The 16,551-nt window shown below is 41.3% G+C and overlaps 1 protein-coding gene across 1 annotated transcript in view; it reads right to left on the bottom strand.

Annotated features, from left to right (window-relative positions):
- The window catches only part of slc1a7b (solute carrier family 1 member 7b), a 79,303-nt gene that overhangs the window by 42,302 nt on the left and 20,450 nt on the right, over positions 1-16,551 (bottom strand). Inside the window, exon 2 of the mRNA XM_034140780.1 lies at positions 6,314-6,393. Within this exon, the coding sequence (XP_033996671.1) occupies positions 6,314-6,393 (80 nt within the window). The remainder of the gene's footprint in view (positions 1-6,313; positions 6,394-16,551) is intronic.

Genomic DNA, 16,551 nt, shown 5'->3' with positions numbered 1-16,551 from the left:
TGTTAATCGGCAAAAAAATACAAGAAGCAGCTTTTACCTTATTACGGGTGACATTAAACAGCCTTTGTTAAAGGAGAGGTGTCATGCTTTTCCGGTTATTACCCATCCCCTTGTGTGTTATGAAGGTTTTTATGCATGTAAACGGTGTGCAGAGTCAAAACCCTCAAAGTACACCCTGTAGCGAGTAAAACTCTAACACAGAAAATACCTCCCCAAAACGCCTCGTTGGAGATACGTCATTGTCCATTTGATTCTTCCGGGACGGCATGATGTCAAGCCGTACCCGGAACGAAATGGACCAATCCGTGGAGCCGTTACGTTACGTCCGCGGAGCCGTTACGTTAAGCCCCCGCTGATTGGTCCAAATTGACCAATCCACGGACTTCCTCACACACACATCTGTGTGCAGGGAGCAGGCAGCTCAGCTGATTTCTCCTCCCTGGCTGCAGGCTGATAACAGACAGTTGGGATCGCGGCGAAATTCTCTCTGCAGACCCATTCTCTCAGCGTTTATCAACCTTTTTCTTACTCAATATCAAGCCACACTTATTGTTTTTACTTCGGATGTGAGTTTGTGTGTGCTCAGGATGAGTTTGGCTGTGTTTCGCTATGTATCCTAAACAAGGAAACAACACCTCCACGGAGCTCAGCGCGATTCACAACGTCCCGACCAATCAGAGCACACTGTGCTCACAGGGAGGGTGGGGGCTGGAGCTTTGGGAGCTACAACGAGCCGTTAAAGGCAGAGAGTGAAATTCAATGAATACAAGTAGTTTACAGAGATGCTGTATGAGAAACCAATGTGAGTTTGGAAAAATGCACAGTATAAATCTATTTTAGTATACCTCAATGGAATTATGATCAGTGGAAATGGCCATGACACCTCTCCTTTAATGTAAAGTAGGAAAAGTGAACAAGATCATAAAAGAAGCATGTTCTGCCATTCAGCAGTGAAAATATTCATTTTGCACTTTAGTCTTGCCAGATTTTAACTTGCAGCATCAGACTCCATTTAAAGTGCACCTACTGTATCATGCTATTTTTAGGCAATAGCATAGGTCTCAGATATATACAAATATATAAAAAACATGTCTATGAAGTGTTTTGCTCAAAATACCAAACAGATCACCCATTCTAGCCATGCCTCATTTCCCTCTATTTCACTTCCTGTTTAAAAAGTACTGATTTGGGGGAGGGGCCTGAGCTCATGCGGGACCCAGCAGCTACTGTCTAAACTAAATACTGCCGTGATGAAACGTCATATCATGGATTATCAAGGATTATTTCTGAAACAGTATGGAGTTTAAAGGCTTTCTCTCTTGCCGGTTATACCACAAGGTGAGTTCCTTTTCATTTCCTGCTTCTTCACACACATGCTCTCCAGTACAGGTTAGCTCTGAGTGTTAGCGATGCTAATGTAAACACCGACCATATAGAGTGGCGAAGTCCCTCCCCTTCCGGTGGACCTCCATGGGACCTTATTTCGGAAAAATTATGTATTGAAGTCAATGGAGAGAGAAAGATTATCTTTCGATCCCGTTTGAATTGTGCCACGAATTACACATATGATGTTTGTCAATTTAAAAGATAATTTTGCAAGTCAAAAAAAAAAAAAGTGTCGTAAAACTGTGAAGTAACACATTTGTTTGTGTGAAACGCTCAATGAACTACATCTCTGGTCAACAACACACGTCACCAAGATGGCCGTCACTACTGTCTTGTCAACAAAACGATTGACTACCCTCACTATCACCACAATGAAACACGTCCTGAAGAATGTCATGCAAAGCTGCCTGCCTGCCTTCCTTTGATTCTCTCTGAACTGCCTGGTCGTTTTAATGTTTAATGTCAACCATTTGTGCAGATAGCATGAAGTAGAGAAGATCGTTAGCATTTCTCCCCCGGGCTTAAATTGTGTATTATAGAATGATCACACCGGTGACAGTACTCTTCAAAGGGTTCACGAAATATGACTACTACTCTTACTGTTTAACATTTTGGGTTACTTAATGTTAATTCATGTTAAGGCTAATAAAAATGACAAGGCTGTAATGCTAACTAACGTGCTAGCTACTAGCTAGCATGATCCAGAGTACTCCTGGTCCTTTCATCAGACGGGAAGCGAAAGAACGAGCAAGACCCATTGCTGGTATAATAACAACCTGGTACTAAGCACACAGGCATCTTGTTAAAGTTATCTTATCTTAGCCAGCGCCATATAGATAGATTATATCTATATGGCGCTGATCTTAGATCTTAGTGGAGGAAAACAATTGTGACATCACTTACGCGACTCTGGGATTTGTAGTCTTTCTAGTTACGTATTTTTCATAGTCTTATATTTCAACAGTTTTATGACAAACTGTGACTTTTTTGACATGGAAATTATTTTTTAAGATTGACAAACATCATATGTGACCCACTCTATCAAAATCAGTCGGAAGTCGCAACGGCTCATTTCAAAATAAACGTGGATTTGCGTAAAAAACTATTTTTTAGGGGTTCGGGTGTTTTGTTTGATTTTAAATAAACAAAGTCTTGGCTTTCAGAATATGAAACTTTTATTTCCAAAATCACACGATAAATACATTTGTGAAGCTTGTGAAGGGAAGATGACAGGCACCTCTCGCTCGCAATCTGCTCTTCCGTAGCGCAGCTCCCCCTCCCTCCTGCTGAAATTATGAATGTAAGGCATATAGTAATCATAGATAACACGGCAGGGTCCGTTACAGTTTGTTTTCATCTGATTTCAATTAAACAAAGTCTTGGCTTTCAGAATATTAAACTTGTTTCGGCAAATTTAGATGATAAATACAACTATGAAGCTTGTAACGGCATATTTACAAGCGGAGAACGGAGTAATTTAACGTCACAACAGCCGGTGTTTCTCGTGAGTGTTTTCCCCGGGAAACAAACACAATATACACAAATGCAAAAATACACAAACACACACACACACGTACACACACACACTCGCGAGCTTCCCCCAGACCAGTAATCCAAACGGAAATATTTTCCCTCCGGACTATTTTGATAATTTGCTCCGCTAATAATCAATCAGATCGATGGATTCCAGAGAAGAGGAAACTTTGAAGGCCTTTTTCTCAAAATGATGACTCGGTGACAGTCATTATATAATGTGACATATTTTGCTTAATATTTGGAGTACAAAAACAATCTTGATATCATTAGAAAGCTAGGAATGTCCTCTTTCCAACAGTGTATACAACTCAAAATGTGTCTTCGGGTCAATGCGACTGATTTCGATAGAGCAGGTCACATATGTGTAATTCATGGCACAATTCAAACGGGATCGAAAGATAAGTTTTCTCTCTCCATTGACTTCAATACATTATTTTTCCGAAATAAGGTCCCATGGGGCGGAAGTAGATGGGCGTGACTTCGCCACTCTATTACAGTCGGGCATTGTTTCTGATAGCAACTTTATGATAGAGCCGTGTGTCCACATTTCCGATATTACGTCATATCGGACGCAAATCTGGATCAGCTCTGTTGTACCCCCGTTTTTAGAGATTTGGGCACGGAGGAAAAGAGAGAGGGTTTTATTTTCTGACGCTGCGTGAGTTCCCTGACACACCGGGGACACATATTTAGGTATAATAGACATAACAAATTGCATTTTGCATGATAGGTCCCCTTTAAATGAAATGTGATTAAATTAAAGCCTCAAAGTGCTAAAAATCCTCTGAAATAATAACCAAAATGCCACATCCGAGGATATTTTATTTATTTAATTCCATTTGAATCCCCTCTTTGCTCTCCATCACATACCGCAAATTGCTTTCCCTCAGAAATGCAGTAAATGAGCTAAGGAATAAATTACCTAAACATCAATAGGAAAAGCTCTAAAGACTGTTTGCCAGAAACTGAAAAGTTGAAATGTTTTATCTTAATGTGTTATCAATTCTACCTATAAGGTATTAAGATGGTTCAGTAGAAACAGGGACGTTTTATTCAAGGTTTGGCCGATGGATGTTAATATCTGACTTTTTTATATATCAGTTAAAATCTAAAGTTATTATTTTGTGGAATGACTCTTCTTCAGCAACTTTCTGATAGAGCCGTGTGTCCACATTTCCGATATTACGTCATATCGGACGCAAATCTGGATCAGCTCCGTTGTACCCCCGTTTTTAGAGATTTGGGTACGGAGGAAAAGAGAGAGGGTTTTATTTTCTGACGCTGCGTGAGTTCCCTGACACACCGGGGACACATATTTAGGTATAATAGACATAACAAATTGCATTTTGCAAGCTGTGTGGTGACTTTTGAAACTAATGCCATCTTCAGAAAAGAGTTGGCCTCACTGGTACTGCCTATGCTTGCACTTCAGGTCAGACACAGCTAACATGGCTCCTCGCCTTGGCTATAATATGTTAACTAACTTTAATGGAAGCATTACAGCCCTCAAAATGTAAGAAAAACAAAACAAATCAAGCTGACTACTAACTGTTACACGTCAAACTGAGTCCAAAAGAGTCAGACGGTACATGTTAGCGCGTTAGCTTAAATGCTATCCCTGCATGCTGCCTGTGGATTTTGGTGAAAATTGCTGTGGTTTGGTTGATGGTTAAACTAATTTTACTGCATTTTGTTAAATTTTCTCCTGTCATTTACAACATACATTTGAATGGGTATTCAGGGGATTTAGTCTTAGGCGAATGCTGGATTAAAGCCTGGTTGCTCCACATAATTCTGGTATGGGGAAAAACGCTCTGACTTTTCTCTTTAAACTACATTGCACAGATAGCGGAAGTTAAGAAGAATCCTGCAGGAAATACGTGGCCTATTGCCAACTTTGACCACATCTGCACAGTAAGAGTAGTATTTAGACTCCAGTGCACAGTGTGCCTGCACTTTTGAGACTTCAAAGATGGGCAATTCTTAACACTCAATGATAGGAAGCAATGTTGTCATTATATTTTTAGTTGATCTTTTATGCTTTTCTTTTTCTTCAAACTATTTCTCCCGTGTCATATTTGGTTTTATTTCCTGTCTTTATGATTTCCCGCCCGTTCTGATTGTCTGCCACACCTGTGTGTTATCACCCTGCTGCCCTCTCCATCTGTGTCTTGTCTTCGTGATTATTTTTGCTTGTATTTAAGTCCTGGGTTGCAGTCAAATATTATTTTTTGCTCAGGGCTGTTGGATCTCTCTAAATGATAGAAACGGTTGCTTCCTTCATAATCCTTTAGTTACGGGTACACTGAACTATCCTTTACAAAAGAAAAGGCGATAAAGCTGTCTCTAAATTCATGGGGCTGCAACATTTAAAGTGATGCACTAGTATAATGTCTTGGGTAGTGTTTCCTATTCATTTTTTAAATTTTATTAATATTACATTTCAACGTGTATTATTGTGTGAACGGTGATATGCAGAATAGTAGATGTAGTCGATGTTTAGGCCTAACATATATTGCTAAAAGTATTATTCATTGAAATGTTTTCATACAATCGTACTACTAATTGGGATTCTACAAATTAACAGGAAGGTGAGCAACCAACCATTTCCTTTCAATTTGATTCAAACCTTGTTAATGAAGTTATATATTATTCACGGTTGTCCACTGTTTTAAAGCCTGCATGAAACAAAATCATAATGCATGGGGCAAAGTATTAAGATGCTCTTTTTGTAGTCCATTTACAGAAAAAGTGTTTTACCAGGGCAGACATGTCAATAACGTCAGCTGTTGCATTATATTTACTGCACCTGAATTTTGTTTTGGCCACCACAGCCCTGATGTTTTGTTAATTTTTGTCTGGTGCTTGTATGTTTTAGGCCTACAGTATATTGTCCATTGAAATTCTGCTCTGGTTAGCCCTTGCCTGCCTGAATGACCTAAAATAAAAGGTATTTATCAGATTTGTCTACCTGTGTTCTGCACCACCCTGCTCTGCTTTATGTGACAGTTGGTTCATGTATATATGAATCCTTTTTCTTGTTAGTTCAAATATGTTACATTTTCGCTCAGCCTGAATGTTATAAACTAAATGAAAAGCATAATCTAGTTTAAACCCTACTGCGTGTAGCATCCAATGTAAAAGTATTCATATAATAAAACATATTTATTACTTTTAGTCATATATAATTGCAGTGTAGAAATCTACGCTCAAAGGTATTTTGTTATTTCCGTTCCTTTCCACTCACTCGGCTTTGAACCTGCAGATTTGGGTATATACATAATAGGCCATGAATCAGAGAATACAGTACGTCACTGAAAACTTGTTATCTGCTTATCCAAAGGTGAAGGGGTCAGTGGAGTAATGACGTGCAGGAGGCGGATGTCGGTACCTGGACACGACGAGTGGCAGAATCAGCATCTTCAGCATCCTCATCAGCAGCTCTCCAGGAAACTGGAAGTACTTCACCTCCTGCCAGGAGGAGAAAACACATTACGGTCAGTCGTGATTTGAGGAAGAGCATTAGCAATCTTGTGAAAAGCAAGTAGATGTTATTCAAAACAATTATTAACAGGAACAAGACATTGTTAGCAAGTCTGGAGCAGTGCCGGAGCTGAAAATGAGCTCTGACTGCAACATCATTAAGATACATCCATTTTTCTCTAGCATATAAAATGTATGATTATAGATGAGCCCTGGCTCAGCAGGAACATGATGACGGTTCAATTATGCCTTTAAGGCTCAAATGTAAGCTCCTGCTATTTTCCTGCATCTTTTGGCCATGAAATGCTCTACAGGCATTATTATAATATAGTGTTTTTTATTCTTCCGTTCAGTTCAGGTAGCAATGCATTATACTTTAACTCTCACTGTGGCTAATCATGCATTTGAAATGTTCCTTTTCAGCCAAACATGAAAGGATGCTTTGAATTTGTTTCACTCTATAGAAGTGAGCCTGTGTTACTATTACAATACATTACATTTTATTTAGCTTACAATTTTCCAAAGTAGCTGACATACACTTCAATAGCGTAGCCATGCCTACAGGAGCAATTAGGGACATGTAGACTGCAGAGGCGATGGGATTGAACCCATGAACAGCAGCTATGTGCATACGCTTTGTTGGGTAGGTACATCCTAAAAATGAACTATAAATCAATGCAACTCTGTTTATGAAGGTAAATAAAGACTGTAAGAACTGTGACTGGTCAGCTTAGCCGGCTTGTGTTTCTGATTGTGAAGGCAAGGTTTTGCAATGTGGTGACAAAAACTGTACACAGTCAGACACACAAAGACTTGTAAGGTAAAAACAACACAAGCATCTTTGTGGGTGCTAGTAATACAAATGGCCAAAATCCTCTGACCTGATCAGAAGATACATCACCAGGAGAGTCGTCTTCACAAACACACAGTCATTTCATGCAAATACTGTGATTTAACTATAAAACAACACACCCCTATAACATGGGATTTTCCATCTAGTGTTACTATCAACCGGTGAAATCTGGAACTGTAAACTGGGTTAACTTCTATGAAACACAATTAACAAAGGTACAGTTGCATTGCCGCAAATCAAAACTGAGATAGTGCCAGAGGTAGTTTTACCAGCAAAGGAGCCCTTACTAGATAGAGAATATACCGGGGACCCCCTTATGTACTGTATATCCCTTAAAATAATGTGATGTGGGCCGCTGGTTAGCTCAGTGGTTAGAGCCGCTCCTGTTCGATTCTTTCGAAACGTTATAATTGAACTACAAAGCCTTTTGTAAAAACGCTTTACTATTTATGGGAAAGTCTTTCAGTAAAATTACATTTTGTTTCAACAGACACTGGAAAGGAATGGCTGCCATATATGTAGAGATTGAGATTTAAGAAAAATGTGGAGTGGTCTCTTAATTTTTTCCAGAGCTGTATGTTTCTAAGAGTATATTCAAATGGGGGGTTACGTATTGTAACCCTGGTTATATAAGCACAGGCGGAGCCCTCTACTGGACTCTATGGATACTACCCTTAACCATGCTATGCGAGCATTCACATACTGAGTTGCATAAACGTAGCCGGCCAATCGGGGCGAGCCTACCTGAATGCGTGCGCAGGCCCACAGTATATAAGGTGGCTACGCCTCCTGCCTGTCATCCTACACCCTCTTCAGCGAGCGGCATAGGAAAGACAGGGCCCCTAGGTAGAGGGCTCCGCCTGTGCTTATATAACTAGGGTTACAATACGTAACCCCCCGTTATATTTCACACAGGCTCCGCCCTCTACTGGACTCTACAGTGGGTGGAGCCCTGATGGATAAACGCCCTGTCGTTCAACAACATCAACCCATCACACTGCCCCTGACCGGCTTTTGGTCCCCACACTCACACACGCTTACCTCGTGTAGAGTGTGCATGGAAAATAGTGAGGAAGGCGAGGAGCGTCCTCCAGTCCTGTACGGGGTTTACAGCATACTACGTTTCCCGGGTCCCTAAGGCGCATGGGAAAATATAAGCGCACTATGTCCCAGGGGGGGGGGGGGGTCAGATGCAGGCATCTGACCCACAGCCCCCCCCCTCTCACCAGTCGTGTGTTGCCCCAGCAAGCACCGAGGATGAGAAGGAGTCAGACATGTCCAAGAGATAAGACCTTATGAAGAGGCCTGGCGTAGACCAAGACGCCGCCGTGCATATGTCCTCCACACTCACGCCGTTGAACAAGGCTGTTGACACGGCCATACCCCGTGTAGAGTGTGCACGGACCCCAGTGGGGAAGGCTCTCCCCGCCTTCCCATAGGCATGTGAAATGCACTCGTAATTTAGCCTCCCTGGCCCCAATATCGGGTGGAAGACTAAAGCCGTTCAACTGTATAACCCTCGACCTGAACGAACTCCTTAGGTTTTTGGGAACAAAGGAGGGGTTCGGTCTGAGTGTCGCCCCGCTACGGTCACCCCGGATCAAAAGGCAACTCGGGTTTGGACAACGCATTTTTTATGCAAACTCAACATTTCTGTTTTTTTCTGACAAAAAAAGTGTATTTTTCTGCTGTGGTCTGGTCTTCAGGTCCCCACAGCCGACATATGTCAGCTCTCTTCCCTCTAGAAAAACTGACTAATCATCTCAATCATAAATCAGGGACATTTGCTTCTCTCCTAGAGACTTTTACTCACTTCTCCTCCGAAGGAACAGGCTCATTGTTTCATCTGCACAATCTATTTATTTATTAGATGTGATATTCCAGTGCAATATATATATAAATGTATGTCTATATGAAAACATATATGTAAATGCACACATGTACTTTTTTTTTTAACTTTCTCTTTATATTACATTTTTATAAACTGCAGTGTCTGATGTTGGTTTTGGGATTTTTCTGAAATTGTGTTGTTGATGTTGAAGGGTGTGTATTTGTGTGTTCAATATATTGAACGCATAAAACTGTGCAATTAATTGAGAACAGAAACACAACCATTTTGTAAACGAGTAAATTATTGACAATGCTAAAAGTTATTATGCACATCTGTTATGAGATGCAAGCCACACATTCTCACTTCTACTGTAAGACAGACTTTTGTTGATGATCTCTGCTGTTTTACTGCCAGAAATCCCTTCCCACTCACTTTTAGACCGCCAAAGCAAGTAACAAGAACCTGTTGTGGAAATGAGACCCTGAAGAGGGTGTGCTTTGCCAGAGATTTTTGCGTAGGTGTAAACAATGTTTTTGGTAAATAGATTATTGGTTTCACTTGTCCAAGGAGTAAAAGCAAAGCAAAGGGGGAGATGCAGCTAAACACAGATGGGGAACGTTCATTTGAAACAAACAGGAGGACAGCCAGGAAATAACAAACTCCATGTTTCAAGACCCAGGAGTTTTGGGTGACAGTTTGGCAGAAGTGTTCTGATTTCACAGGCTTTCTGTGTATTGGTTGCAGTGTCCACCGGGCTAAGCTCTGGCCTCTATCCTGTGCATCAGTGGACAGCTGTTCTCTATGAGCTGATGTTCCCCCCTAGTGTTTGCTTCAAAGGAACTAACGAGCAGAGTTGGGTGTAACGCGTTACTTTTGTCGGTAACGGAGTAGTGTAGCGCGTTACTTTTATAATTCAGTAATCACACTACAGTTACTAACATTGCCCCGACACGTGTTACTTTTATAAAATCAGTCATAATCACACTGACAGACAACAGGGGTTTCCGCCGCAGGTTTATATGTACGTAATCTGCGCGACTTGCACGTCCACATCTCCACGTGCAGTGCTGCATAGACATGGCTGAGTCAGCGATAACTTTCGAGGGGTGGAGGTATGCCCATTATTTTGAGTTCGTCCGAAGCATAGACAGGAATGTGACGGTGAGGTGCAAACTGTGTCCAGGCCAGAAGCTGTTATCCACTGCTGTAAACACCACTTCAAACCTCAACAAACACCTGCAAAGCACACATGCTAAGGTGAAGCTAATAGCTAAGGACCCCCGAACCCAGAGTGAGGATGTTGTGAGTGCGCCGCCGCCGACTCCGAGGCAGCAACATTTAGAATTTGGAGGACCGGTAACCAAAGCAGAGATGGACAGGCTTGTAGCATCCTTCATAGTAGAGGAAATCGCATTGTTCAGAGATATACTGCGCAAAATACAGATAGCAGGAGACAGAGGACAGCCATGGTCAGAGCTATCTGGATCAGTCTTATGCGGCAATGGAAACTGAACTAAAGAGAACATTTGAAACTTTAGCAGTCTGCGTGATCTGCCTGTAGGGAGGGGCGGGCCGGCCCTGCGAGTAAAGTAACGAGTAAAGTAACGAGTTACTTTATGTAGAGAGTAACGAAGTAGTGTAATATATTACTTTTTTTAAAGTAATATGTAATATATTACTTTTTTTTAGTAACGACCCCATCTCTGCTAACGAGTGCCTACCACGTTTTAAACGTAAAAATGTGTGAAACAAAACAACAACCTGTAACGTAGATTATGTAGAAGCATAGTCAACATAACTTGAAAAAGTCTAAATATGGAGGTTAGGGTAACGCGGGACACAAACAGCAGTTATCTGGGTGAAAGTCCTGTGTTTTTTTACCCATCCACCCCTTCCCGACCACTTTTGCTCTCAGTATAGTAACTACGGCCATTAGAGGGCTATGACGTTTTTTTTTGTATCAGTATCAGTGATCAATAAATTGATCAGTGGTTCCCAACGTTTAACCCTTTTTTCTATCTTGGAGTAAACTGTCATCACCTGACTAATATTTCTTATTGTTTTAAATGCTTAACAATAGCAGTGGAAACAAATTGATAAAGCAATTATTTACTGGGAATGTTGCATCAAATAGTTTTGCTGCCATTTTAAGGAACTTTTAATTCCTTTCATTTATGTGATTCTCTGTCTGCATTGTGTTTCACAGTTTACAATAATGAATTTAAACACTTTGAAAAAGGTTTATTTTCTCCCTTACATTCGACCAGCGTCCTTTTAGCTGTAGCTGTTGTTTCAATTAGAGAGGAAAGTTTCTGTGAATATGGCAGCTTGTGTTCAGATTACCATTCGAATATGTACACCTTGAGTTACAAACCTACGTAAGTAGGTAACCACATTCTACATCAAAAATTGGTTTAAACCAAACCATGATCTTTTCCTTAACTCTAATCAAATGGATTTCATGCTTGTAACCGGCTTGTGTTAAGCGTTCACTTTGGTAACATGTTTAAAACTGCCACTTTACTACGTTACGGAACAGTCGTATATGTATTTTTGGAGTCATTGGTAAACAACCTATTCTGTTGTTAGGTTATGAGGACGTGTTGCCATAATCACACAGAGCTGCAGAAAAATCCTTTGGTCTTACAATTCAATAATATCCCTTAGAAATGACGTTCACATACATACAACTCAATGGAACTGCAAATACCCTCTTTGAGAAATATATAATAATAATAATAATAATACATTTTATTAAAGGCGCCTTTCATGACACCCAAGGACACCGTACCATTTGTTAAATATTCTATGAGGTACAAGCAACAGAACATGATAAAAACACAAACATATCATCATGGAGGAGCCAATCAAAGTGGAAACAAAATCAGATTTTTAAGTTGCAAATGGTCATATTTTCCCTGAGACAGAGTTCACTGTCTTCCTATAACATTGGCTCTTGCCACTACCTTATCTCTGTGGTACAACAAATTGTCAAATCTCGATTGGCTTAAAAATGAAATACAGAGTTATATGTAAATAAGTTAAGAAACATTAGGCGAAACAAAAAAGTAGTGTATGAAAATAATTTCATTATAAATTGACCATCTGTAAATTATCAACAGTTTTTGCACCAGGTTAAATACTTTAAAGTGGACCTATCATGCTATATTTAAATTATATATTGTAGGGCCATACCTATATAAGGTATATTTATACGTTTCTGTTTTCAAAATACCAAACAGATCATGATTTTAAGCCATGCCTCATTTCGCTCTATTTGTTGTTCTCCTCCACTGTTTTTGCAGGGGGCTGATTCTGTGAGCTGCAGCTGACCTGCAGGAGAGGGGAGCGTGCTCTGATCAGCTGCTGGGCTGTCAGAAGAGGGGGAGAAAAATAGATCTCCGTCTTCCGTGTTTTATTATAGCCTATTATTATATAGAGTTGTTATTCATTTGTTTTAAAGCTCAATAAATAACAAAGAAGACCTTTGACTGGCACTTTTCTAATTTTGTCCGGAAGATTTAAACTTTAACGGACATCTTGACCGGCGAAAGAAACTGAAACTGAAACTCTGCCGCACGGTCCCCTTGTTCCTTGGAAGAGGCGGAGAGGTGGGTGTTTGTCATCTGCTGGTGGACTAACCGGAGAGAATTACAGTGCTTGCCTCGACGGGGAGGGATTGCATTGAATTAAAGCAGCGGGAGCAAACGCTTGCCTCGGGGAGGGAGAAAAAAAGCCACAGCGGAGAATAAACAGAAGGGTAACCATGGTAACTATGGGCGGGAAGTCTTCTTCGCTGCTTTTGTGGCAGACTACAGCGCCACTTATGCTGCGTTCAGACCGGACGCGATGCGATGTTTGGGGGCGGTGCGATTACATGTAAAGTCAATGCAGAGACGCGGACAGACGCGAATTCGCTCCGACGGTGCGCATGAAGCGGTGGACGCGGCGCCAATCACGCGATTGAGGCGATTGAACGGTGCCGCGTTAAACGCGAGAGTTCAATTTTTTCAACCTCGAGCGTCAAATTCACGTGACGCGTTCTCGCGGAAGCCAATCAGCGGTGAGGATCTCAGCCTGCCGTCACTGTCGTTCAACCACACAACATCAGCCGTTAGCTATTAGCAGTTAGCACACAGAGCTCACAGCTCCTCATATCTGTTCAGAAACTGGACAAAAGTTAAACAAGTACAAACCACAGACTGTCTGTGCCATGGCGAATATAGTCGCTGGTTTATTTATGTCTGTAGGCCGTTGTTATGAGTGTGGAATGAGCATATACAACGTTAGCTTAGCCTGGTCGACCCGATCTTCATTCAGAAAAACAAGCATTTTAAAAGATGTTTCGCCTGCCGTCTTGTCTGCAGACTTGTCAAGCATTAATTCATGGTTTGTACTAACCGGTATCAGTATGTTGTTACTTCGGCATCATTTAGAAACGTGTATTACAATTTAATCACGGTAAAATATGTTCATTTTGTTGTAGTTGTAGCTCCCGAGCCAGCGCGTCTTGTTTGAATGATGCGAGTAAACACAGCTGGCAGCCGCGGTGAAACTCCAGCGTTTAGAGCGATGCGATAGGAGCGATTAGAGCGAAGCGAATATTCGCATCGCGTCCGGTGTGAACGCAGCATTACAGGCCTGGCATATGTACTACAGCGTCTCCAGCGCTTTCGAGCGGCAATGGCCAACCCCACATTCCCCTGATAGGTGGAGAGTTGGCCCAATAGCCGTAGCGCCACTTTCCTGACGTCAGGACAGTGTTCAAATCTGGATCAGTTTTTATCAGATCCGTTGCAGCCCCTTTTTTAGAGATTTGGGTATGGAGGAAAATAGAGAGGGTTGTGTTTTCTGACACTTGGTGCGTCTTTTATACATATTCATGTATAAAAGACGTACAAAAGTGCATTTTGCATGATAGGTGCCCTTTAACTTAAAGTGACTGTCATCATTAATATGACTACTTGGATGAGAAATATGTTTTTTGCGGTAATAAACCTTAAGATAATTATCAGCCAACTCTGCTGACCCCCTCCACTCTCAGCAGCTCTGTAATACACAGAGCATGATGAATCAATGACTCAGTCAATGAGCCGCCTCTTGAATTTGAGCAGTTGTCGCTTCATGTTCATACTGTACAGTACCGGTTCTAGCAGCAACCAAAATGGATTCAGAAAGAGTTGAATCCAAACTATAGTAATATATCCCATTTTATAAACCAAATCAAAATAACTCTACATTATGCACTAAATAATTGTGGTTAAATATGCGTTGCCACCAAATTGGATAAAATCGCAAAAAATGTGCTGAGAAGCGCAGTGGATTTCTGCTACTACAGTTCCTTTGAACAGTTTAAGGTAGTTTCACTTCACATTTTTACTAACGGGGAACTTCAGCACATAATCCATTAGAACCATGGACTGTATACAATATAGACTTATTCTGTCTGTGATGTCACCTATACGTTTCTGTGATGGGTTAGGGTTAGGGTTAAAGTGGTGGATCTGATCGATGCCATCTTGGCAGAGACGCCATTGTTTGACTCCCATTGATTCACTCAATGCTTCCATGCCCCTCTTATTCTGTAACTTTACTCCTTAATATAATACAAATGGGTGAGTTATATAAAAACTTGCAGTAATTGCGCCGCATAAGCGCATAAAGGTGCGCCGCATTTGCGCTTCGGATGAGGCTCCCTCCGCAAGATGAGGCCCCCTCCGCGAGGTGAGGCCCCACGCAGTCTGCGTGATCTGCTTGTAGGGAGGGGCGGGCCACTCTTGATATTACGAGACTCAAGCGCCTGTGAAATGTAAACCCCAACTATGACCATCTCAAATCTGACTTTCTTTATGCTATACCACAACATACAAAATGTAAAAGTTGCTAGCCTTGAAACTGAACATTTGACAATCCAAGGAACTGGTTTTGGGTTGGGAGAAGTCTTCTGAGAGGTTATTGTCGGATAATGTCTAAAGGATCACTTCTGAGCATTCTGAACATGAGGTACCCTTTTACACACAGAGATTGTCTGTCAGAAACATTCACAGAGGCTACAGTATGTGGAGCCATAGTCAGAAAAATGGCTTAAAGAAAAACTGCTTCAGTGAAGTTTCAAAGATAGGATTGGCATTTCAGGGGAGAAAATGGAAGTTGTAACTGGTCATCCAAAGCAAACATCTTAGCTGACAGTCACTGTCAGCATGTCCCGCTAATGTCCAAACCTAATTTCAAAGTCAATTGTAGGATGATGTGTGGACCACACTTCATAGGCATTACCCATCCAGAAGCAGAACAATACATATATAGATTAGTGGTCTTAATATATAAGATATCTCTACATACAACACATTGTTACATTGACTTTTATTTTCCTGTAAACAGGGGACAAAGTCTTGATTGTTCATGTCTTCAGTCCCACAAAGCCTTATGCAATTCTACGTACCGAAGCAATGTTAGGCTTACTTTCCTCCATTTGTTCAGACCAAAGCATAGGCTTTATTTTAAACGTGATAATCTTGGGTATCATGTCATTGTTGGACTGGAAGCCTGCAATTGTCACAAACACTGTAGTAGTATTATAACATGATATTAAAGCTATGTTATATCTTATTAAAAGCTTGGATTAAGTAAGCATTACTTTGCTATCCAACCCTACAGCAGGAAATATTTGTAATTCACGACTGCTGGTGGGATGAGCAAAATGCAATCACTGGCAAATAGGCTGGGACCCCCATACAGTATCGATGTGATTAATACAAAAAGTTGTGTATTGTTCAGAGCTGACGGCAGGGAGTGTGAGGTTAGGGCTGTCAGGGGAGAGGGGAGGACGTGGATTGAGGGGCTGCAGGGCGAGGCGGGGGCATAATGACAGCTAAAGAGCTTTTCTGTTGGGCATTAAGCAGAGAGAGCTTAGTTTGCTGTATAAGAGCAGGATCAGAGGAGGTTTCTGCTCATCTTGCACTCATGCGTATGGGTCGTGGTGTGTGTGTGTGTGTGTGTGTGTGTGTGTGTGTGTGTGTGTGTGTGTGTGTGTGTGTGTGTGTGTGTGTGTGTGTGTGTGTGTGTGTGTGTGTGTGTGTGTGTGTGTGTGTGTGTGTGTGGTGTGTGTGTGTGTGTGTGTGTGTGTGTGTGTGTGTGTGTGTGTGTGTGTGTGTGTGTGTGTGTGTGTGTGTGTGTGTGTGTGTGTGTGTGTGTGTGTGTGTGTGTGTGTGTGTGTGTGTGTGTGTGTGTGTGACGTTTGTGGTACAAGTACAGCTGTTTTCAAAGGACCAGTCGACAGGGCTGCTGCAAGTGTGTGGTTTTACCAGCTCAGCATGACACAGAAAGAGACAACAGAATGAAACAAAGCAGCAGCATTGGTAAAGAATATACAAGTTTTACTCATTACATTACATTACTTATTCATTTTCCATCTATCCATTATCCAGAATCAGAAGTACTTTATTTATCCTCAGGGGGGAAT

This window comes from Trematomus bernacchii, unplaced genomic scaffold (genome assembly GCF_902827165.1).
Source record: "Trematomus bernacchii unplaced genomic scaffold, fTreBer1.1, whole genome shotgun sequence".
NCBI classification, from domain to species: Eukaryota; Metazoa; Chordata; class Actinopteri; order Perciformes; family Nototheniidae; genus Trematomus; species Trematomus bernacchii.
This window is presented reverse-complemented; position numbering and strand designations above follow the sequence as displayed.